Source organism: Ammospiza caudacuta, chromosome 8, assembly GCF_027887145.1.
Source record: "Ammospiza caudacuta isolate bAmmCau1 chromosome 8, bAmmCau1.pri, whole genome shotgun sequence".
NCBI lineage: Eukaryota > Metazoa > Chordata > Aves > Passeriformes > Passerellidae > Ammospiza > Ammospiza caudacuta.
Genome location: NC_080600.1, coordinates 10604339 through 10625299, shown reverse-complemented (window position 1 = coordinate 10625299; position 20961 = coordinate 10604339). Strand labels below are relative to the sequence as shown.

Below are 20961 nucleotides of genomic sequence, written 5' to 3'. Positions count from 1 at the left end.
TGCAATATGTATGTATTCCTTGATGCAGGGGATACACGGGCATTGCCTTAAAAAGCCATTGGGGAGCCTCTGTAACCAGTCTGTGCAATGCTAGGAGCAGGGCACTCTGTACTGTGGCATCCCAGCAAAGACCTCAAAGCTCTCTTTTACCAGAGATGGAAAATAGGCTTTCAGAAAACATCTACAACCCATTTCTTGACTGTGTTTTGGTGTGAGCTGCTGCTTTAGCTCACTTAATCTTGTTAGTGAGTCATTCAGGTCTTAGGGCACAGTGTGAGGCTCATGTTACTTAAATCAAGATGTCCACAATGAGATTTATTAGTGCAGGGACCAGAATGTTAAAGGTGCAGAGAGCTGGAATGACAATTGCTCTGTGAGTGAGATTTGATGGTTTACAGCTCCTGCTTCCTTAAACACTCCTTTGCCATCTTTTTGTCAGTCATCTCATGACTTTTGTAGGAGGGGAAAACTGGTAACAGTCTGTCTCCTTGAGAAGAGGAGCAGGGAGAGAATTTATACTGCGATCTCATTATTTTAATTGTAGCATGCTGAAAATCTTGTAAAACATCAGAAGTAATCAAGGAAACCACCACTAGGAGCCTTGAAGCAGAGCAGGACAGTGAGGAAATGAGAAAGAATATGCTTTTGTACATAACTCAGCCTGAAATTCAGCAGGTTTTGAAACCTGCAGGCCTTTGACTACTGAGAAAGGAAGAGCTCTCTCAGGACTGGGTATAATGAATTTGGCTTCCAGCACTTTTGGTCCACTCTGCTTGCTATAGTGAAACTGGGCTAAAAGTTTAGTCTGGGCTTAAATCACTTCAGATTTGGGAGTGCAAGATATGTGGGCTGAGCTGCTCACCTTTGCAGCTCCTCTGTGCATATCCAAGCCACACTTGTAGCTCCTGAGATAAGGCAGGGAGGAGTTGTGTCCCAAATGCTCCCAGCTCAGGCTGTGGCTCTGAGCTCACAAAATATTCCTGATCCTTTTGATCCATACCCATTCACATGGCCTAAGTAATGTGTGGATGGGCATAAACTTGACAACATACCTGAAAAGAATCAGAGGCTGATTTGGGAGATAAAAGAGTGTTTCTCCTGCTGGCATCTTTATTGGTAGGTCAGGTGAAAGCTGGTCAAGTGGAAGAGAGGGCTCTGATGAAGTGAGCAGGGTCTCCTGATAATTTCAGTGCTGTCAGTGTTCCTACAGTCAGTTAATAGGTTTCTCCAGGTTCTCTGTGCCAGGGGAAAATTTCCTCATTAAGCAGAATTTATTCCATTTTCTCTTATTGTTTATTGTCAAAGAAGTGAATGGATGGAGTTCCAAACATGACAGGGTGGAATTTTAAATTAAAAGCAACTACAAATCAACACTGGAAGCTGGAACAGTTACAAGCAAAGTTGGGGAAAAGCTTGTTTTGTTTATAAACTGCAAAATGAGCAGAGGCTACAGTTTTCTGAGGAGGTGAACAGCCATTTAATAATCATGGCAATGTGCAAAAGTCTAATTGTCTGGGTTTGAAGCTCTAAAACTCCAGACTTTCATTTTGCAAAGGCAAAAGTTAGGAAGGGGAGCATTATAGAAGTCTGAAATCATGGTCACTTAGTCTTCCCTCATTTCAGAATTGATTCTAAGCCAGTGAGGGGGTTTAATCTTTAGAAGACTTTTTGCTCTGTGTAGGAAATGGGAATGATGCTCCAGGGGAAAGTGGGAGGCAGTGATGTAAGGCTAGGTCATGTGATTTGGTGTGTCGAGGACTGAGGATTTTTGTCTTGTCTTTTAGTGCTGGATTTCTGGTGAGCTTGAAGGGTTATTTGCTGTCAAATATTCAAAGAGATTGGCCTGATTCTGCTCTTGCTGGCTTTAGTGTCTCCAGCTTGTCTAAAGGGCTGTCTCTGAGCAAAGGGGGAATTGCCCCTTAAAAATTGTCACCCCTAAACCTCTGCATGTCTGTTTTGCTATCTGCAAGATAAGAATCACCTTATCATACTGTTTGCATGTTTCTGTATATTATTTCCATGAAAGCTGAGACAGAAATGCTAAAAGTTACCATGATTAGTAAATGGAAGCTATTCAGTTATGAAAATGTGTGTCCAGCACAGGTAGAGAGGCAGCCTGATTTCCATAGCAGTGCTGAGGATTTGCAATTCTCTGATTCAGTTCCCATTAAACATGATGGACCAATTCTGATGATTTCTTCTATCATGCTTTAGGAGTGGCAGAGGAATAAGTGCATGGAAAAAATGCATGGCTCCATTTTCCCCTCTAGGAACTTGTCTTTTCTCTTTTGCATGCTGGTTTTCCTGTAAAAAAACTAGTTACCTTTCTGCATGGATTAGTGAGTGGCCTAACCTAATTTAAGCTGCTAGCCCAAGGCAAATGAATCATGGTGCAAAATAATCACTGCTTTTGTTCTACCCTCCCAGCTGGGAGGGAGGGTGACAGTGAATGATATTGTTATAATGAGATACAAGAAATGGAATGAAAACAAGCTGCAAATGAAGGCAATTTGCTGTCTCTGACAGTAATCAAATGACAGCCAGCTCTGTGTGTTCCTGAGGCAGAAGGGAGGGAGGGCAAGGGAGTAAACTGCTCAGAAAGAGGCTCATTTTCTTGGGGTCATCAGGTCTACTCACTCATTCTAAGGAGGCTGGCTCCTTAATAGCCAGTGACTGCTACCATCAGTTTTGAAAGAGAATTGGTGGAGTTTGCTGTGTTTGCTTCTGTAAAACACACATCTGTGCCTCCAGTTCTGGTGTTCATGATTTGTGCAGGAAGTTCTGCCTCTGAGCTGGGATCAGCCACTGGAATGGAGTGAGGAGAAGAAAAGGAGTTTCTGAGATATTGGAGCATGGAAATCATGAGTTTTAATACAGTGGGGTGCCACAAAGTGGATGTTACTTTAGGAAATCCAAACCTGGGAAGCTCAGCCTGCTGGATTAGGCAATAAAATAATAGTATTTATTTTAAAATATAATTGAGCAAAGGACATAATTCAAAAACTCTGATTTAGGAAAATTGCTTGTTTGTTAATCATTCTGTTTTCCTTATTCAGAACTTGCTCATAAAATATTGGTTTATTGGGCAGGCAATAATGCTCTTGGCAATGAAGGTGTAAAGAAGTAGTCCTGATAAAAATACAGGTTTTTAAAAATGTTTTTGCAAAAGCTAAGCTTAGAGAAGGTAGCTTAGAAAGAGAGGAAGGCAGAAACTACAAGGGTGGAGTCAAAAGAAAGTGGGATGAAGAGTAGAAGAGAAAAGAGTAGAGTAAATGAAGAGGGAATGGAGAAGATGAAAAAAATGAAGAGCAAAATGGAAAGGTAAATGTTGATTTCAGAAATGGCAGAGGGGAAGCAATGTGTTTCAAATAAACAGCAAAACCAGGACTTCTGAAAAGCAAAACCAGGAGAACAAAAATGTATGGAAGTATTGAGAGACCCTGGTTGTAAATATGAAATCAGAAAGGTACCCTTGCTTTGTCTGGCCACTGCCCCCTCTCCATTTGTCTAATGCAAGAAGCAACACTAAGATATGGAAAAGGGTCTATTGAGAGTGTCACAAGAAAAAACCTACCTTGTGTGTGAGCCTCTAAAGGGCATTTCTGCTGCCCATCTCTGAAGTGAGATGCTTTTTGGCCATTTCAGAAGGTAAGCAGAACATCTTCAACAAGAAGAAAACTTGGTTGGGATAAATTGTGTTTCCCAGCTCAGCATGGTGATCACAGGGTCAAGGCAAAGTTATGCCTCTGAATGGCTCATCCCATTCCAGAGCCTCAGGAATTTCATCTTTTGAATGGAGTGGGCAGCTGCAATGAGAGGCAGGAGGTGGAAGCACATACATAATGATTGGTCCAGCCCAGTCTGGTCAGGCCTAGGTTTAAAATTTGACTAAGAGGATGTAAGGGAGATATTAAGTTAGGGTTTGGGCACTGATTCCTTTCTCAAAAAGTAAATGTTTTACTTCCTACTGCTTGCAGGCTTTACCACAGAGGTGTTTGTGTGGGACACACCAAGGACAAAAAAGATGTTTTATGTTGAGTCTTCTTCCTTTTCTTGCCTTCACATGCATGATCCTGTAGCCACTTTACGTAGTGTAGAGACAGAAGCACTCATGTATCTTCTAGTTATTGCTGTAAGGTCTCATGCAGAGGTTGTTTTTTTTTTTTTTTTTAATTTAATCCCAGCAAAACGATTCCAGAGGAGACACTGAGGAGAGCCAAGCAGATGGGGTTCTCTGACAAGCAGATTGGGAAATGCCTGAGGCTGACTGAAGTCCAGTGCCGTGAGCTGAGGCTGAGGAAGGATGTAGTTCCCTGGGTGAAACAGGTATGTGGCAACATCACTGGGCCTGCTGGGGGCTACAAGAGTGCCAGGAGACCTCTGTGTCTTTAGAAACCCCTGGCTCTGTTAACATCCCTCAGGAGTTTAGGTGTTGATGTGAGGAGAGCACAGTTCACCCATGTAGCTGCTCCTTCTGCACTGCAGGCATGCCATGAACATTCCCAAGCAGCCACAGAATATTCTTCAAATTCTTTGGGGCTGAGGGGGAAACATGTGGCTTCAGGAAAAGGCTGAAAATGCTGGCCCACCATGGCAGGACCATGGAGAGAGAGCATATCTCTTCTCTCCTGGTAGTAAATTTTTACAGGCTAATACTTTATTGGAAGTGTGCTGTTGTAATGGGTTCATTTGCTATTCATTGTGATAGCATGAGCCTAATGAGCTCATCTGGCATTCATGGAAGTGTCACTAGGTGCTGGCTGCTTCATTTAAGGTATGTTGGTATTAAACTGCCACCAGCTGGTTTTGTGTCCTTAAAGATGGTAAAAAAACTAAACCCAAACTACTAAATGTTTCTTAAAGAGTTCATTTGTATCCTCGGGCCCAGTTTGAGGTGCCAAGCCTTTTTCTGTCCTCCAGCTGCTGTTTTTCTTCTGTGGCTCACCTGGCCACAGAAACTGCCTGGTCTTGCACTGTGTTCTCTCAGCTGCATATGGCACTGCAGTGCTGGATTGATTTTTGTGCCAAGGTTCACTTAATAAGGTCATTCCACTTGAGCCTGCCTGTGTGCCTTCAAAGCATATGGAGCCATGAAGTACACGTCACAGTATTAGCAACAGTAATGAGCAGCAGACACATGGTGCTAATGATGTAAGGTCACATTCTCCATGATTCACAAGGCTTTGGACAGGCAGTGGGGATTCCTGGAAGTGCTTGAAGTTTAGACAGATTTTTAAATGGTATAGCACATAAAAATTCATGTCAAGACTGCTTTCATATTTTTCCCTGTTCAGTAGTCTCTGTAGAAATGTTTCAGATGTTCGTTCAGGAAACTTCAGCAGCTGCTGGTGACCCAGATGGACTGGGTACCAAGTATAACATACCATGAGTAGTTGACACAAATAGTTTGTGAACAGCCTCATGGGCAAAATATTCTTCTGGGCTCTCTTGTGACTAATTACATAAGAAATTGTTGAAAAATATATATGAAAGGTGGTTTAAAATCACTCTTGCTTTGTGTACCATTTAATTAGTCTACATATACATTTAAACTCTACATATACATATAAAGGCTGGTTTAAAATCTTGCTTTGTGTACCATTTAACTATCAAAGCATGAGTTATATTGTAACATAAACACAAAGTAATTGTGCTGCCACTCCACAAGATTTCCAAGTGATATTGTGTGTGTGTTTGTATTCAGTGTGGGAGTCAGTGGGGTCAAGAGTAGTCTGAAGATTCCAGACAGCCTAGTTATAAAGGACAGAAAACCTGCAAGAATCTTTGTAATCTGCTGAATAAACTAGAGAATGAGGGCCTTGGCAAGCAGGGCAGAGTTCCTGGGCTGTGTAGGTGTTTCAGCCAAGAGGTGAAAAGCTAAAACTGCAGCTTAGAGATGGTAGAGGGTTGTGTTGACTGAACTGTAGGGTTGGGGCAAGGCCAGGCATATGCTGTGTTAACAGCACAGGACAGCTCAGGTCACCTCCTTTTGAGGAAAGATAGGATGGGAAAATAATAGGAGTGAAATGGTAGTAGAAAGGGAAAGAGGCAAAAGAAAACAACCCAAAAATCTGCATGTAAGAAAGGTCTTGCACTGCCCAAGTCACAATGCCCCTTTGTTTCCTGTACAGATTGACACCCTGGCAGCAGAGTACCCAGCAGTGACTAATTACCTCTATGTCACCTACAATGGGCAGGTAGGCACCCTCAGAAACAACAGCCTCATTGCTGTCTGCTCTGATCTCTTTTCCCTATTCCATGTTATTTCTGGAAATCTTGCAGATGCCTCGGTCTCCATAGCAATTCTTTTGGATGGTTTTACATAAAATCCCCTTCCAGCAGGCCTGGACCTTTCCCTGGCTCCAATCCTGATCCAGTGCATTTACTGTTAATGCCCCTGTGTTGTTAAGAGCTTGTCATTTATCACCTGTACATGCACAGGAAGGTGCTGGGAATGCAGAAGTCCTATTTCCCTTATCTCACCCTAACATTATTTTTATATGAAACTCCACAGGTCCTTAGGCAGCTTCAATAGCCATATTAGAGGTGCTGTTTGTCTTCTGGTCTGGATGCAGCAGTACTAATTCCAGAAGAGCTGCGCTTGATTTGCACTGCAGTGAGCAAGATCAGCCTGGAGCCCTGAAGTATCCAATTGTTGAATTTGGGCTGAACCCCAGAAACTGTTTATTCTGAAAATCAGAGTTGGGTGCTTTGGAGTAGAGATCCTAATGACTCTTTTGTCTCCCTCCCCAGGAACATGATGTAAAATTTGATGACTGTGGAGTGATGGTGTTGGGCTGTGGACCATACCACATAGGTAAATCTTCCTTACAACTCCTCTGTTCTCCTTGTCCCCTCAAGCCTTCTTCAGATATTCTTGTGCTTCCTTTGTTCCTCTTCTCATATGGTGAAAAAACCCTCCAGAGCAAAGTGCACAGGACATCAATTCCTAACAGAAGGTTTGTATTTTATACTTGGAGATTTCATTTCACACCCTGAAAAACAGCAGGAGAATTTTATTATTTTCCACTCGGTACTTAGTTGTGATTTCCACAAAATTTTACAGAATTTTTTCACATGTTGAGGTCTAGAGAACCTCATACCTTGTATAGAATCTTATTGCTCCCAAACCTATCTTATATGTTTACTGCCAGCTCATGATGATATTGCCACTCTGCATTTTACAGCTGTAAGTGTAGGTGACTGAAAATATTTTGATCTCTTCAGCTGCTTTTGTGTAAGCAATTTCTCGGTGTGTTGTTTTTTCTTTCAACCCACTCAGATCATTATACAGAGTAACAGTTTCCTTGTGCCTGTGAGTATTGGGTAGACAGACTGCTGAATTCTCTGTGTGATGACTTTCACTTTTTCTTTCCATGGAACTCTCCAAATATCTTGCAATTGTTGACAAGGAAAAAATTGCTTGTTATTCAGCAATATTTCTGTCCTGCATCTCCCAGAACTGGTGATGGGTTATGAAAGCTGGAATTGAAAGCTGCATCCATTTGCTTGGCTTGGATTGGAGAGGTCACATGCTGCACTCCTGTTGCTGTTTGTAGGACATGTCTTTTTGAACTCCAGCATAAATGCTGAGATGACTGAAATCAGGAGAAAACTCCATGATTAGGCTTGTTTTTTGTGAATGATTCTGCTATTCAACAGGCTGTGTGACATGGCTAAAAAATGAAAAGGATGGTGGTGTTTCACAAATTGATAGAATGTATGGGAATACATTTTGCACTGCTCACCTAAATCTCATTGCTTAGAATTGACATGCAGGTCTCTTCTTGGTCTCATCTGCTCTGCAGCTTTGATTAGATCCATCAAGACCATCTTTGGAAGAGGTTGTAGCTAAATAAAGGCTGCTAGAGGAAACCATTACTTGTAGCTGTAAAGTATTTTGTTCCTAGATGCAATAGCAAAGTTGTTTTCTTGGATTTTTTTTTCACTTTTTTTATCCTTTGAAGACAAGTAAGTGTGGTGTTGTTCACAGGGATCCCAGAACGAGGGATGAGATGAGAATCTTGACTCCATGTTTCAGAAGGCTGATTTATTATTTTATGATATATATTAAAAGAAAATGATCTATTAAAACTATACTAAAAGAGTAGAAGAAAGGATTTCATCAGAAGGTTTGAAAGGAATGGAATAACAAAAGCTTGTGACTTTTAGAGAGTCTGAGCCAGCTGACTGAGATTGGCCATTAATTAGAAACAGCCAACATGGACCAATCAAAGATATACCTGTTGCATTCCACAGCAGCAGATAATTATTGTTTTTCTTTTCCTCTGAGGCTTCTCAGATTCTCAGGAGAAAAATCCTGGCAAAAGGATTTTTCATAAAATATCATGGTGACAAGTAAACAGTGTGCTTTTCCTTAATGCTTTCAGTATTGTAATCAGAATTCAGTGGGATCAACTTAGTGTTCTCTTCCAGGTTAAAGAGGCTAAATGATTTGGATGGAAGTTAAGCATGTGGCATTATTTTTCTTATTTCCTTTTTGAAAGCTGAGTTTTAGGTTAAAAAGAAACAAAACAACCTTTATGAATTTTATTTGAAAATAGTTGAAAATATATTGCATATGAATAATATATTCACACTTCTGCAAAGAAATAAAAATATTTGAGGGAAGTGAGGCCATTTCAAAAGTCATGCTGTATTCTGCATTTAGAAAGAAAATTATTCAAATAAAAGAGGGTTTTTTTAACATTTCTTGTAAGGTAATATGCCAAATAGAAACATGATGTGAGTCAATGCAGTTACACAACTCTTGAACTTCAGTGCTTGCTTTGACACATCTCTCCTGCATATGTGAAGCCTCAGCAATCCTCACTCTTCACCTGCTTCCAGGAGGGGATCTCCTGTCCTTGAAGGGGGTTGGTTGATTGTCAGCCCTAAAAGCAGTATAAATATATTTCCACCAGTGGCATGGGCCAGCAGAGTGCTCTGTAAGTTTTAAGATGTGCACATAGACTCAATGTGGTTGAAATGTGGAAGTGAGTTCAAAAACATGCAGGTATTAATTGTCTCCTGAGGAGCAGTGTCTGGTTATGTTACAGCAGTCATTACCAGTATTACTATTTATTTTCTGTCTCCCTTCTTCCCATGTTTGGGTATGATCATTACTGGCTGTGCCTGGAATACACTTAACAGTTGTTGAGCTGTTTTCCCAGGTTGTCTCTGAAGCAGTCAGATGAGGGTTCCAGATGACCATTGTGTTCCTAAGCTGAGGTTTCTTATGCCTATAAAAATACCTGTGAAATGGAAGTGGAATACAAAAACTGAATGAGCATCTGGTGTCCTGTCTTGGAAACACCCAGGTTCAGATTTGATTTTCCTCTTTTTTTTTTTTTCTGTGGGGTTTTAACTGAAGCTTAGGCATGTTTTGAGGTTCTCGTTTGACTGAAGTGAGGAAACAACTTATGTGCCTGTCAGGGAGTGACCTGTGCCAGCCATCAGTTTGTGACTAGGTAGTGGAGACAGCAATTAAGCACAGACTGAATTTCTGACATATCTTGTCACACAATTAAATATAAAAGTAATATCAGTGGTTTACAATCGTGTAATGACTGAATGCAGCACGAGGAGGCCAAGGTTTTCTTGTAGACTGTAAGCACAACCATTGAATGATGTTCTTTCTGCATCATTCTCTGTTTGTGGTACCTGTTTTAGATGTTTGAGCACAGAAATGTGTGGCATAGTAGCTGTTTGCACAAGTCTTGATTCAAGTGTTCCCTGGAGCCTGCAGCACTGCCCAGGTCCTGAGAGCTGCAGCTTGCCCAAGGCCAGGCACCAAGTCCTGGTGCTCACCCAAGCCCTCTCTGTGCCTCTTTCTTTCAAGATGGTCACTCAGGGCTTGGGACAGTAGGATGATCAGAGACCATCCTTTCCTTTCAAGATGGTCACTCAGGGTTTGGGGCAGTAGGATGTGCTTGTGCCACAGTGTTGCCATAGTCCTTGTAGCCTTTAAAGCAAGATCCCAGGATCACAGAGTGGCTGTAGAAGTGTTGTTCTTCTCATCTGCCTTACCTGGAGTCGCTGTACAGAAATGTCAAACCCACTGAGATGTAGTTTTTCTCTTGTTGGTTTAGCTCTTCTAAAAGGGTAAAAACCACCTCAGTCCTCTGTTCTTCACACCACATCTGTGCAAATGCTTTGTTTCACGGAGTAAGCAGCATTGTGTTATAATAACAGGAGCTCAGTTTATCCCAGTGGTCAGTTTATCATGGAGTGCGCTGGTTGGGAGGCAGCAGTGATTGGATGGAAAGCAAGAGCACCCTGAAGTGTTTATGAGCACAGGATGACAGACATGTTGGAGAGGTCTGTCACTCCTGAGCAGCTGAGCCAACTAACCTGTTGTGCTTGGAGCTTTTGTGGATGATTAATTTCCATGGGAGTACAATTACATTTCTGGCTCTGAGCTGACAGGAGGCAATGCTGCCTTATTTTTTTTTTTTTCTCTTCTTTAAGCTGGAGTGCTGAGAATATCTATTTATGTTTTCTTCTCTGCATCCTTCTTTCTTTGCCCCCTTTTCTGTCTCCTGGCAGGCAGCAGTGTGGAGTTTGATTGGTGTGCTGTCTCCAGTATCCGCACGCTGCGTCAGCTTGGCAACAAGACCGTGGTCGTGAATTGCAACCCAGAGACAGTGAGCACGGATTTTGATGAGTGTGACAGACTGTACTTTGAGGAGCTGTCACTGGAAAGGATCCTGGACATCTACCAAAATGAGGTAAAGAAAAGCAGAAGCACTATAAAAAGCCACGAAGCAACCCAAACTTTTCAAAATTCCTGTCACTAGCTTGCCAAGCAGCTGGGGGTGAGGGGAGAGAGCAAAAGCTGTTTGCTTTGGATCCCAGTGTTGCATTTTACACATCACTGATGCTCCTAGCAGGCTGCTCAATAAAGAATGCCAAATAAATATGCAATTATTTTGCGAGATGCCATATTGTGCAATATTTACAAGCAGGCTTAATTTGCTGCACAGACATTTATCGCACAAACTGTTCTGCCCTTGCACTGCTGGACCTTAGCAGTTAACCACACTCTTGAATTGAAGCACAAGTCCTCCACCTGGAGCAGTTGAAGGAGTTCTGTGCATCACACCAATGTGTGCTCAAGAATTTGTAGGTTTGGCTTTGCAGTGCAGCTGGCAAGTGGATGTGGCCCAGCATACAGGCAGGCAGACCAGGGAGGGGCATTGGAATTGCCATCTAACCATAAAATGTTTCAGCTCCTGATCTGGACATTGCACTGGTGCTTTTAGCAACTTTCAAGTGTTCAGAAGTGCTGATCTAAGAGATGGAGTATTGTATTTGCAGGGAAGCCCCAACGAAGGCAGGAATGATGCATATGACTCCATCTTCTCAGAAGGCTCATTTATTACTTTATCATGCTATATTATATTAAAGCATACTATACTATACTAAAGAATACAGGAAGGATACTTACTGATTGCTAAAAAGGTAATAATGAAAACTTGTGCCTCTCTCCAGAGTCCCAACACAGCTTGGCCCTGATTGGCCAATGAGCCAAAACAACTCACAGCAGAATCCAATGGAACAATCACCTGTGGGTAAACAATCTCCAAACACATTCCACATGAGCACTACACAGGAGAAGCAAATGAGATAAGAATTGTTTTCCCTTTCCCTGAGGCTTCTCAGCTTCCCAGGAGAAAAATCCTGGGTGAAGGAATTTTTTCAGAGGATCTGAATGCCACAATGGAGGAGAGTCCCAGACATATTTGGTGATGAGGGGTTATATAATGTTGGCCCCAATATTGAAAATGTTGATTTCTAGTAGATAACACCCCCATCTTGGATTTGTTGCTGAGGCTTTTAAAGGTGCTTTCAGGAACTTCATCTACTCTGAAATTCAGCATGAGTTGGCCATGTGACTTGCTGAAGCAATTTTGCAGAACTTGCTGAAGAACTTTCCAGAAATGTCTGGAATCTTCTCCAGATCATGTTAAACTTGTGATTTTTCTTGATTACTTTTCCTGATATATGAGGATCTGAGCTCATCTCCTTCGTGAATGGATGCAAATTTCTAAAATGGTTTCATAATCTGGTCATGTTTTGTTCATTGCCAGGTTTGGAACCAGGCCAAAGCACAGCAGAAATTAAGTCCCAGTCTGTAGGCTCTCTTCTTCAGCCATTTGCAAAATACTGTCTATGACTATTTTTAGATTGCATGTTCATACTTTCCTGTTTGTACAGGTTGTTTTAAATTTTTGTATAAACAGAGACTACTGGAAAACATAGATTTTTTTTTTTTCAAGAAGCCAAAGAGTCTGGTGGCTCTCTGGACTCTTAAAGGCTGATTTTTGGATGCTTTTGGGTTATCCATGAGGCTCAGCCCTAAAAGCACTGAACTCTTGTTTACTTAACAGAGCTGAACTTCTGAGCAGGGGCATGGAGGAAGCTGGTGTGACAGTTTGTCAGACAAATAACATGAAGAAATACAACATCTAATTACTGCAGGATCAAAGAGAAGGTAGAGATAGGTGATGAGGGAGCTCATTTCCACATGGAGTGCTAGTAATTAGCAGGTTGGGTAAGAAAAATATGTGCAAAGAATACTGAATACATATTGAAACTTGCATTATCCTGGCTTGGCCAGTTTGTGGGGGGCAATGCAGATCTCCAGGTCTAAGAGCAGCATCCTGTCATAACCAGGGTTTGCAGAGGATTTTGCTTCTCTGGCATGGGTGTCAAAACAACCACCTGGACGTGTGCAAGCCATCAGAGTCTGAGCATAAACATCCAAAATCAGTGTTGTTCTGTCTAATATTTCCCAAGGTGGATAGGAAATACAAATAGTAAAACCACTTTTCTTCAGCAGCAACATAAGGTAATGGTATTATTATGCCTGATTTGCAAGTAGGGAGACTGAGGAGTAGATAGACCTGCACGGAGTAATGCAAAAGAACTTGGGCAGAGCTGGGGACAGAGCCCAGACCTTCAGCAAGTCTAGTCTAAGATACATTATTTGTTATATGTCATTTCTTTAGAAAAATGAGTGAGCCAAATGCTCATGTTCTGCTAAGAGAATATTTCCTCAGGCAAATGCAGTTGGAATTCAGCCCCTGGGGAAAAGATCAAATTAAAAATGAATCTCAAAAAGATCAAATTAAAAATGAATCTGATTCTGAGATCCTTCACCAATCCTGTAGATAGCCATATCTCCCATCTTCACATACAGAGCATGAACAGTATCATGATTTAAGGTTCTTTTAACCTCTCCTGGTCATTGCCTCCTCTGGTGTTCCAAAGGACAATGAACTGTTGAAATAACTGCAAAGTCATGGATCATTGGAAAACTGCATCTAAAACAATCAGCAAACAGTGGACACAGCCCTGAACCCTTAGCAGAGATGATTTTCAGCTCCCTAAACGTTGTTAGGATTAGCAGCAGAGCTTGGGCAGCTGTTAAGCCCAAGTGATTAGGTGCACTGATTTGTCCCTGCTTTTCTGATCAGGTAAATTAGGCTGCATCAAGGAGAGAGTTCACCAACAGCACTGAGACAGCTGCAAGCTGCCCACCAAGAAATGCCCACAGCTCCACACAGCCCTCTCCCAGGGATGTGCTCAGCTGTCCCCCCCTCTTTCTCTCCCTTGTGTCCTCTTTAACCTCCAGGTGACATTCCCAGCTGCAGTGACTCACCAGAGCCTGAGCTCTGCATAACAGAGCTGTTCATTGGAGGAAAGTTTAATTTACTGCAAGTGTGCAGAGTTAGGTGGTAGTCTATGAGGACAATAATTTAAAAAAATAAATAAAATTCCTTCCCTCAGATTTATTGGCTTTTTATTTCCAGAGAAGATGTTCCCTTTTTATTTTAATATCTATCTGCTTGAGGGTCTCTACTGATTCTTTTTTCTGTTTTGGAGATTATTCTGAAACAATTCATAAAAGTAAAGGAGGCTCCTCGGTACAATTTTAATGGTCTAATTTGTTTTCAAACTCAGGGCAAAAGAAACCCCAGCTCTATTACTAATGACATAACAGCAAGGTAGTAATAAAAAGAGTGATTTTTGTGATAAAGGAGAAAATAATTCTCTCTAGGCTTCTCTCACTAGATTATGTATTGCGTGTATTTTAACGATATCTAATGGCAAGGATGTTATTAATTTTCTTTATAATTAAAATATGGCTGATGACAAAGTGATATGCAGTGGAGTCCCTTTCTGCCTGCCCACATTTCTCAGTGGAGCAGTTGTGTTCCCTGTTAGGACAGTGGTTGCTCTTTGGGTGGGAACATGCTTTGGGAAACAAAGAATTTTAAACTAAAGAAGTCAGCAGCAGCTAGATTCAGTTTATGGTTCTCCTTGAGTAAAAATGAGTATATGATTCTTTGCTATCTGCTTGAAAAAGGAATCTCCTCTGCCTCCTTAGGGCCGAATCCCTAATTCTATCCCAGCTTTGATGTAGGCAGTGTTTGCATTCCAGCTGTGCAGTAACTAGAATTATTTCAAAGGCAGAAATGAGCAGCAGCTGAGGAGAAACTGATAGCTGGGACATTTCACATATGTCAAGGATAGATTAAGATGTTGGTTGACCTTGGGAGCAAAGCTACTTTGACTTGTTACCCTCCTTCCAAGCTGCAAGGAGGGTTTGCTTATTCACACTCTGGTTCTTATCCTTGTGGGATGATAAAAGCAGGCACTAGAGTGAGTTACTCTGGTTTGGATGGGTCTGGAAGCACTAAGGCATGGATTCCTCTTCCAAGCTGGAGATGGTGAGCTCTGATGTCATGAGACACCTGCTTTTGGGCACAAAACAGCCCCTGTCCTTTTTCACTCCCTGTCATAAGCTCTTTCACATGGTTGCTGTTGGCCACCAGCATCATGGCATCCCAGAAGTGACTGCATAGGAAAAAGGAAAAAAATAATCATCTTATGCTGTGTATTAGCCTACTGAGCAAATAACCTTGGGCTAGTAAGTGCTGCTTAAATGCCAGCCTGTTGGATCTTTATTATGGTAGGAAATTCCCACATCAAAGCTTAGTGGGGACTGTACTAGCATTTATCATCTATTTTTGCCCAATCACTTATAGTCCATTCTGCTCTCAGTTTACAGTTTTGCCACTCCAAATCCCTTTAAATCCCTGATGAAGGAAGGCCAGTGAAGCTGACCTTCTTCAGGAAAAACACACTTGTTAATTAAAAGAACATTGTGCCTCTATCTTTAAGTGCCAAACCATGGATCACTTGCTTTATGCGTCTCATTTGTTAGAAGTAAAGGGTAAAACTTCTAAGTTTTTGTTAGGGTAAAACTGTAAAACAGATTTGGTTCAAAAGAGCCCTTCACTGGAGCTGTTCTGTGGGCCAGATTGTCCTTTGGGCAAAGTTTTACAATCTTTAATTTGAAAGTAAAAATTTGCTCTTTGTTGTAGGTACTCCAAGGCTTTTTCTTCTACTGAAAATTTTCACACCTGACTAGATTCTACTTGAAAGCATTAGGGATTCTATGTAAAAAAAAAAAAAAAACCCATATTTGCACCTGTGGAAAGGTGTGTGTTAGCAAGCAGGATCACCTGTCTCTTGTTATTTACTGTTTATTATTTTCTCACTTAAAATGCAAAGCTGCCCAGTGACAGACATGAAATGCTCCACTATGGCTGGAGGATGCTGTGCCACCTGTTCTGCCCCAGCTACCTCTGGAATTGGAGTGCTTACAAATAACCTGTGTGGAAATGAACAGCCAGGGCAGTTTGCTGAAATCTCTGCTACCATCCAGAGCACTGCCAGAAATGAGAAGCTAGTCAGGAATAAGGAGCATTTATTAAAACAAAGGGCTAAGTGTATCCATAGCTTTGCAGACTGTATGGTGGGTTGAGCTCTGATTTATGCTCTGCTAAGCTTTGTTACACTCCTTAAAGGCTGGCTGCTGGGGCTAGCAAAGGTGCTTTGCTTATTGAGCAGCAGTGCTGGCAGGAAAAAAAAAAACCCATAAATTCCAGTTGTTTCCCATTGCCTCTCTGCTGGAGGTTACTACCTTGCATCTCTGGAGTAAAAAAGATTTTGCATGGATGTCTGCTCCCCTGGAAATCTCTGACCATGAGCATGGGAGAGCCTGTTCCCTCAAAGAGCTAGACTGATAAAGAAAGACCTCAGCATTTTATTTGTTTGTGCTGCTGGGTGCAAAGGCCACCACAAGCAGAGGGGTAGGCTCAGTTATAGTGAGAGTCCCCATGTGTAGGAGCACATGGGAAGGAAACCTGACCCCACAGAGCAGAGAGTTGGGGTTTGTTGGTGTGCAATGCATGTTCTAGTGCAGTGCCATTCCCCTGGAAAGCAAGGCAATGTGTGTCAGCTCAGTGCTTTGTCCCCACTGGAAAGCAGAAGCACCTAAACCTGACATGCAGACAGAGTAACAGCCTGTGGTTCAAGCAGGACTTAGGGAATCATGGGTTGATGTGAAAGCTGCAAACTTCCCTGGTTCCCTAGGGAATTTGACCTCCAGTTATTGCTGGGTTTTGAGTGATATTGCGGAGGGTATTTCTGGTTTAGGGAGGATAAACACTGCAAACCCCACTTGCAGCCTGGCTGCCTCTGGATTAGCACAATTATGATAAAATCACAGAATGGCTTGAATTGGAAGGGATTTTAAAGACCATCTTGTTCCACCCCCCTGCCATGAGCAGGGACACTTTGCACTATCCCAGGCTGCTCCAAGCCCTGTCCAGCCTGGCCTTGGACGCTTCCAGGGATGGAGCAGCCACAGCTTCTCTGGGCAACCTCTGCCAGGGCCTCAGCACCCTCAGAGTAAAGAATTTCTTGCTAACATTTTACCTAAATCTCTCCTCTTTCAGTTTAAAACCATTTATCCTTGTCCTATCACTATCTTCCCATGTAAGAAGTTGCTTTCCTCTTTTTAAATAAACTCTCTTTAGGCTCTGGAAGACTGCAATAAGGTCTTCCTTGAGCTTCTCTTCTCCAGCCTGAACAACCCCATGTCTCTCAGCCTCTTCACAGGACAGGTGCTTCAGCGCTGATCATCTTTGTGGCCCTATGATCTGTCTTTATTCACAGCAACCTGAAAAGGGACATAATCTAAATATTGAATTTTTGTTGTGACAGCTCTTCCTATTAAGATAACTTGGACATGACAGTGCCCCTTTCTGCCTTCCAACAGGGATGCAGTGGCTGCATTATTTCTGTAGGTGGGCAGATTCCCAACAACCTGGCAGTGCCACTGCACCAGAGTGGAGTGAAGATTCTTGGAACAGATCCTCTAAAGATTGACCAGGCAGAAGATCGTTCTGTGTTCTCAGCTGTCCTGGATGAGCTGCACGTGGCCCAGGCTCCCTGGAAGGCAGTCAGCACACTGGTGAGTTGGGATGTGCACCTGGGAAATGCTGAAGCAGCTGGGGGGGTGGGATGTGCAGCTACTCATCTTGATGCATTTCAAGATTTTGAAGGCATTGGACAGTTTATTTCTGCCCTTGCTGAAGAACTTTTTGATCCCTGTAAAGTGATGCTGCAGCAGCACTGGCACAAGGTAGAAACTGAAAGGGAAATGTCTTGAAAGCACCTCAACAACCTGTGGTAAATACCCAGCAGAAGTTAGTACCACTGACAGGCTGGTCTAGGTATCCTGCTGGGCTTGAGGAGCAGGATAGAGATAGCAAAGGAATAGAGATGTGTTGGCATTGCTCTTTGTGGACAGGGGAGCTCTGAAGGTGCCAGCTCTGAAACCAAGTTTAATTCAGTGCAATTTATGTTACACTCAATTGAAGTTGAATTGAAGTGTTGCTGTAGCCTCCAACTTCTTTCCCCTCATCTTAATTGCTACTAAACTGTAAATGCAGTTAGAATTGGAATTTTAGAATTGCTTTAAAATATGTTCTTGTTCACAGCATGTTTTTCCTCCCTTTCTTTAGAGAGATGCAGTTGAATTTGCAAGGTCTGTGAGTTATCCATGCTTGCTGAGGCCCTCCTATGTTCTGAGGTAAGGCTCAGCTCTCAGAGCTCAGCAATGTGGGGTGTAAACTCCAAAAACCTCTCTGAGACAAGGGAGAACAACCTCAGGGGATGTGTGGGAAACTCTGTGCTAGGTGTAAGTGGCATCAAGCTGCCCATGAGATATCTGCTCCACCCAATTAATAAAGGCAATGGAGCCCTGAAGTCTATCAGGCACAGATCAGAGGTAGAACATAATAATAAAAATCTCTGTTCAGCTGTATTACCTCTTGCATATCTCAAGGCCAAACCCACAAACCATCTGGGATATTCTTTTAGGTTCCTGAGATTGTTACCTTTACAATTAAGTCAGAAGATTGTTTGCCACCAGGAAAAGGAGAAGGGAACCTGCTGAGGCTGTTTATTGAGATGGGCATCTGTTTTCAGAAAATGACAGTGCATCTTAGGAGTTCAGCTTCTCATTTGCCAAGCTTCTCTGCTTACAGGCATGTTTTATGTCCCTCCACTGTGGCAGCTGCTTCTCATTAAACAGACATTGTACAGAGTCCCTCATTTCCAGCAGCCAGCCAGACTTTTTGAGGCGGTTACACCAGCACATGCACACAGCAAACTCACAAGTTCTGAATGATTGCTCTTCTCTCTGAGAAGTTTCTTCATAGCTGGGTGACTCAGCACAGAGAGCAGTTTGCTGGGCATAGTTTATAAGTGAAAATAAATTGGAGACAAGATCCTTTTCATATGGAAGACACACATATCAAAATGAAGAAGCTCAATATCAGTGTTTGGGGCTGGGGACAAGCACAATTTTTATTTAAAAAGAAGAAAAGGAGAAGGGTTTCTTCAGCCCTGAAGGAAATATCCTTTAGAAGCAACTCCTGAATGTGACTTTTCTATCTGGTATCTCAGACTTGCAGTAGGGTTTCAATCAGTTAGAAAACAGCTCTCCTGTCAGGGGTAAAGTTGAGTATAGTTAAGTATCAGGTAAGAACTGCTCCTGGTGTAATTCTGCAGATATTAAGGAACACTTCTTTTAGCCTGTTGTTTCCATCTGTATTAAAACCATTATAGGCCCTTTCTGTGTGAAGTATTTGCTAATATGTGTTAGTGCAGGCTAGGGGGACTCCAGGGAGAATGATGAAACTGGAGGTGTAAAAGTTGAGGAATGAGAGTGTGAAAAGCCCTAGTACAGTCCTCTGCCTGGCCTCTGTCTGCAGAACAGCAGCAGTCCACAGCTGGATTTCTTCATTCTCTGAGCAGATATGACCTTTAATATTGGCCAGTTCCCTTGGAAAACTGAATGCCTTTCCCCAGCAGTTAGGTACTGTGTACACCAGCTCACATCCTCAATGGTACTATTGACACAAGTTCATGGATTTATTGAACTCTATTGATTTACATCAGCCCAAGAGGTAAATAGAATCACCTAGGTACCTGTGTCTATTTACCTTAGGATAAAGTGACTGATTTGTACCATAGATCCTTCTTCCACTTTTCCCCACAGCCTCTGTGGACTTGCCCAACAAAGCAAAGGGAAAGCTGGGCATCAGAGGTAGAAATGGGAAATGTAACATCTTTTTTTTATAAGATTCTTGTCTTAAAAAAGGACTTGAATCACATACTCTGGACCCATGTTCTCCCCAGGACAAGGTGAGAGATGAGGAATCTGACTCCATGTTCTCAAAAGGCTGATTTATTATTTTATGTACTCATATTATAATAAAGAATGCTATATTAAAACTATACTAAAGAAAGAGAAAGGATCCTTACAGAAGGTTTAACAAGAATGAATACTAAAAACTTGTGACTGACTCCTCAGAGTCTGACACAGCTGACGGTGATTGGTCATGAAGTAAAAACAATTCACATGAAACCAGTCAAACACGCACCTGTTGGTAAACAATGTCCAGACCACGTTCCAAAGCAGCCAAACACAGGAGAAGCGAATCAGATAGTTATTATTTACGTTTTTCTCTGAGGCTTCTCAAGTTCCCAGGAGAAGAAATCCTGGCAAAGGGATTTTTCAGAAAATATGGCAGTGACACTCTTCTTTCCTGTTCTCACAGTGGGTCTGCAATGAATGTAGTATTCACTGAAGAGGAAATGAAGAAGTTCTTAGCAGAAGCCACCAGAGTCTCTCAGGTACCTCTTTATGCTGCCAGTTCCTTTTGTGTTCCCCTTATTTGTTTCATCTCCACTTTTGTTTCTTTCTTTTTGTTTCCTGATTGTGTCTTCCTCACTCTTTCCCTTCCTTGCCTGGGGAGGAGACAGTTTGACTCCTCAGTTTTTTCCCTAACAGATAATACCAGATATCCTTACTGACCCCACCAGGATGCCTGCATGGAGCAGGAAGAGCTGTTTTACCTGCATGTACATTTCTGACCAGTTAATTATGTAAATGGATGTAGTCCTGTGAGCTGGGACCCTTCCAGGCTTGCCAGTGGCAGGTTATGCCAACCAGCATAGAAATGGGAGCATCTTTCACTCAATTTTCTCAATTGTTTTGCCTGGCTTCTTTGAACAACTAAATACTTAATCTTGGCATCTCTTCTGCCTTACCTAGTTCTGCTTGATCCAGCAGAACTCCTCCAGGTAAAGGCCCTGATTAATTGTTGTTCCTTTGTGGAACATAGGCTCAGTTTTTCTGTCCAAAGCATTACCTAGTTCTGCTTCCCCCTGAAGAACTCCTCCAGGTGAAGGCCCTGACTTGTTCTTGTTCTGTTTTTTTAATGGCTTTGCTGTTTCAGTGTTGTGTCATTATAGCATTTATGTTGTCAATAATGTTCAAAACTTCTAAAGCAGGTTGAGATAGATTGAAGTAAACAAGGTTGTGTGCACATATAAAATCTTCAGGTGAAAAACTGCAGCAAGGCAGAAAGGAACAGGACATAAGCCACTAAATTTATGAAACAGTGTAGGCTTCAGCATTGTCCTTGCCTGTGAATTTACCCTTGCACTGATAAATGGAAGGAATTGTGTCTTGTAACTTCTGGAGTTGCTTGGTATTTTTTTCAAGAGGAGTCTTTAAAACATGCACAA

General features: G+C 42.1%; 1 protein-coding gene across 1 annotated transcript in view; it reads left to right on the top strand.

The window, feature by feature from the left end:
* The window catches only part of CPS1 (carbamoyl-phosphate synthase 1), a 90974-nt gene that overhangs the window by 51208 nt on the left and 18805 nt on the right, over positions 1–20961 (top strand). The window contains exons 22-28 of the mRNA XM_058809651.1: positions 4185–4326; positions 6132–6197; positions 6754–6817; positions 10549–10730; positions 17138–17332; positions 17886–17953; positions 19989–20064. Coding sequence (XP_058665634.1) covers positions 4185–4326; positions 6132–6197; positions 6754–6817; positions 10549–10730; positions 17138–17332; positions 17886–17953; positions 19989–20064 — 793 coding nt within the window. The remainder of the gene's footprint in view (positions 1–4184; positions 4327–6131; positions 6198–6753; positions 6818–10548; positions 10731–17137; positions 17333–17885; positions 17954–19988; positions 20065–20961) is intronic.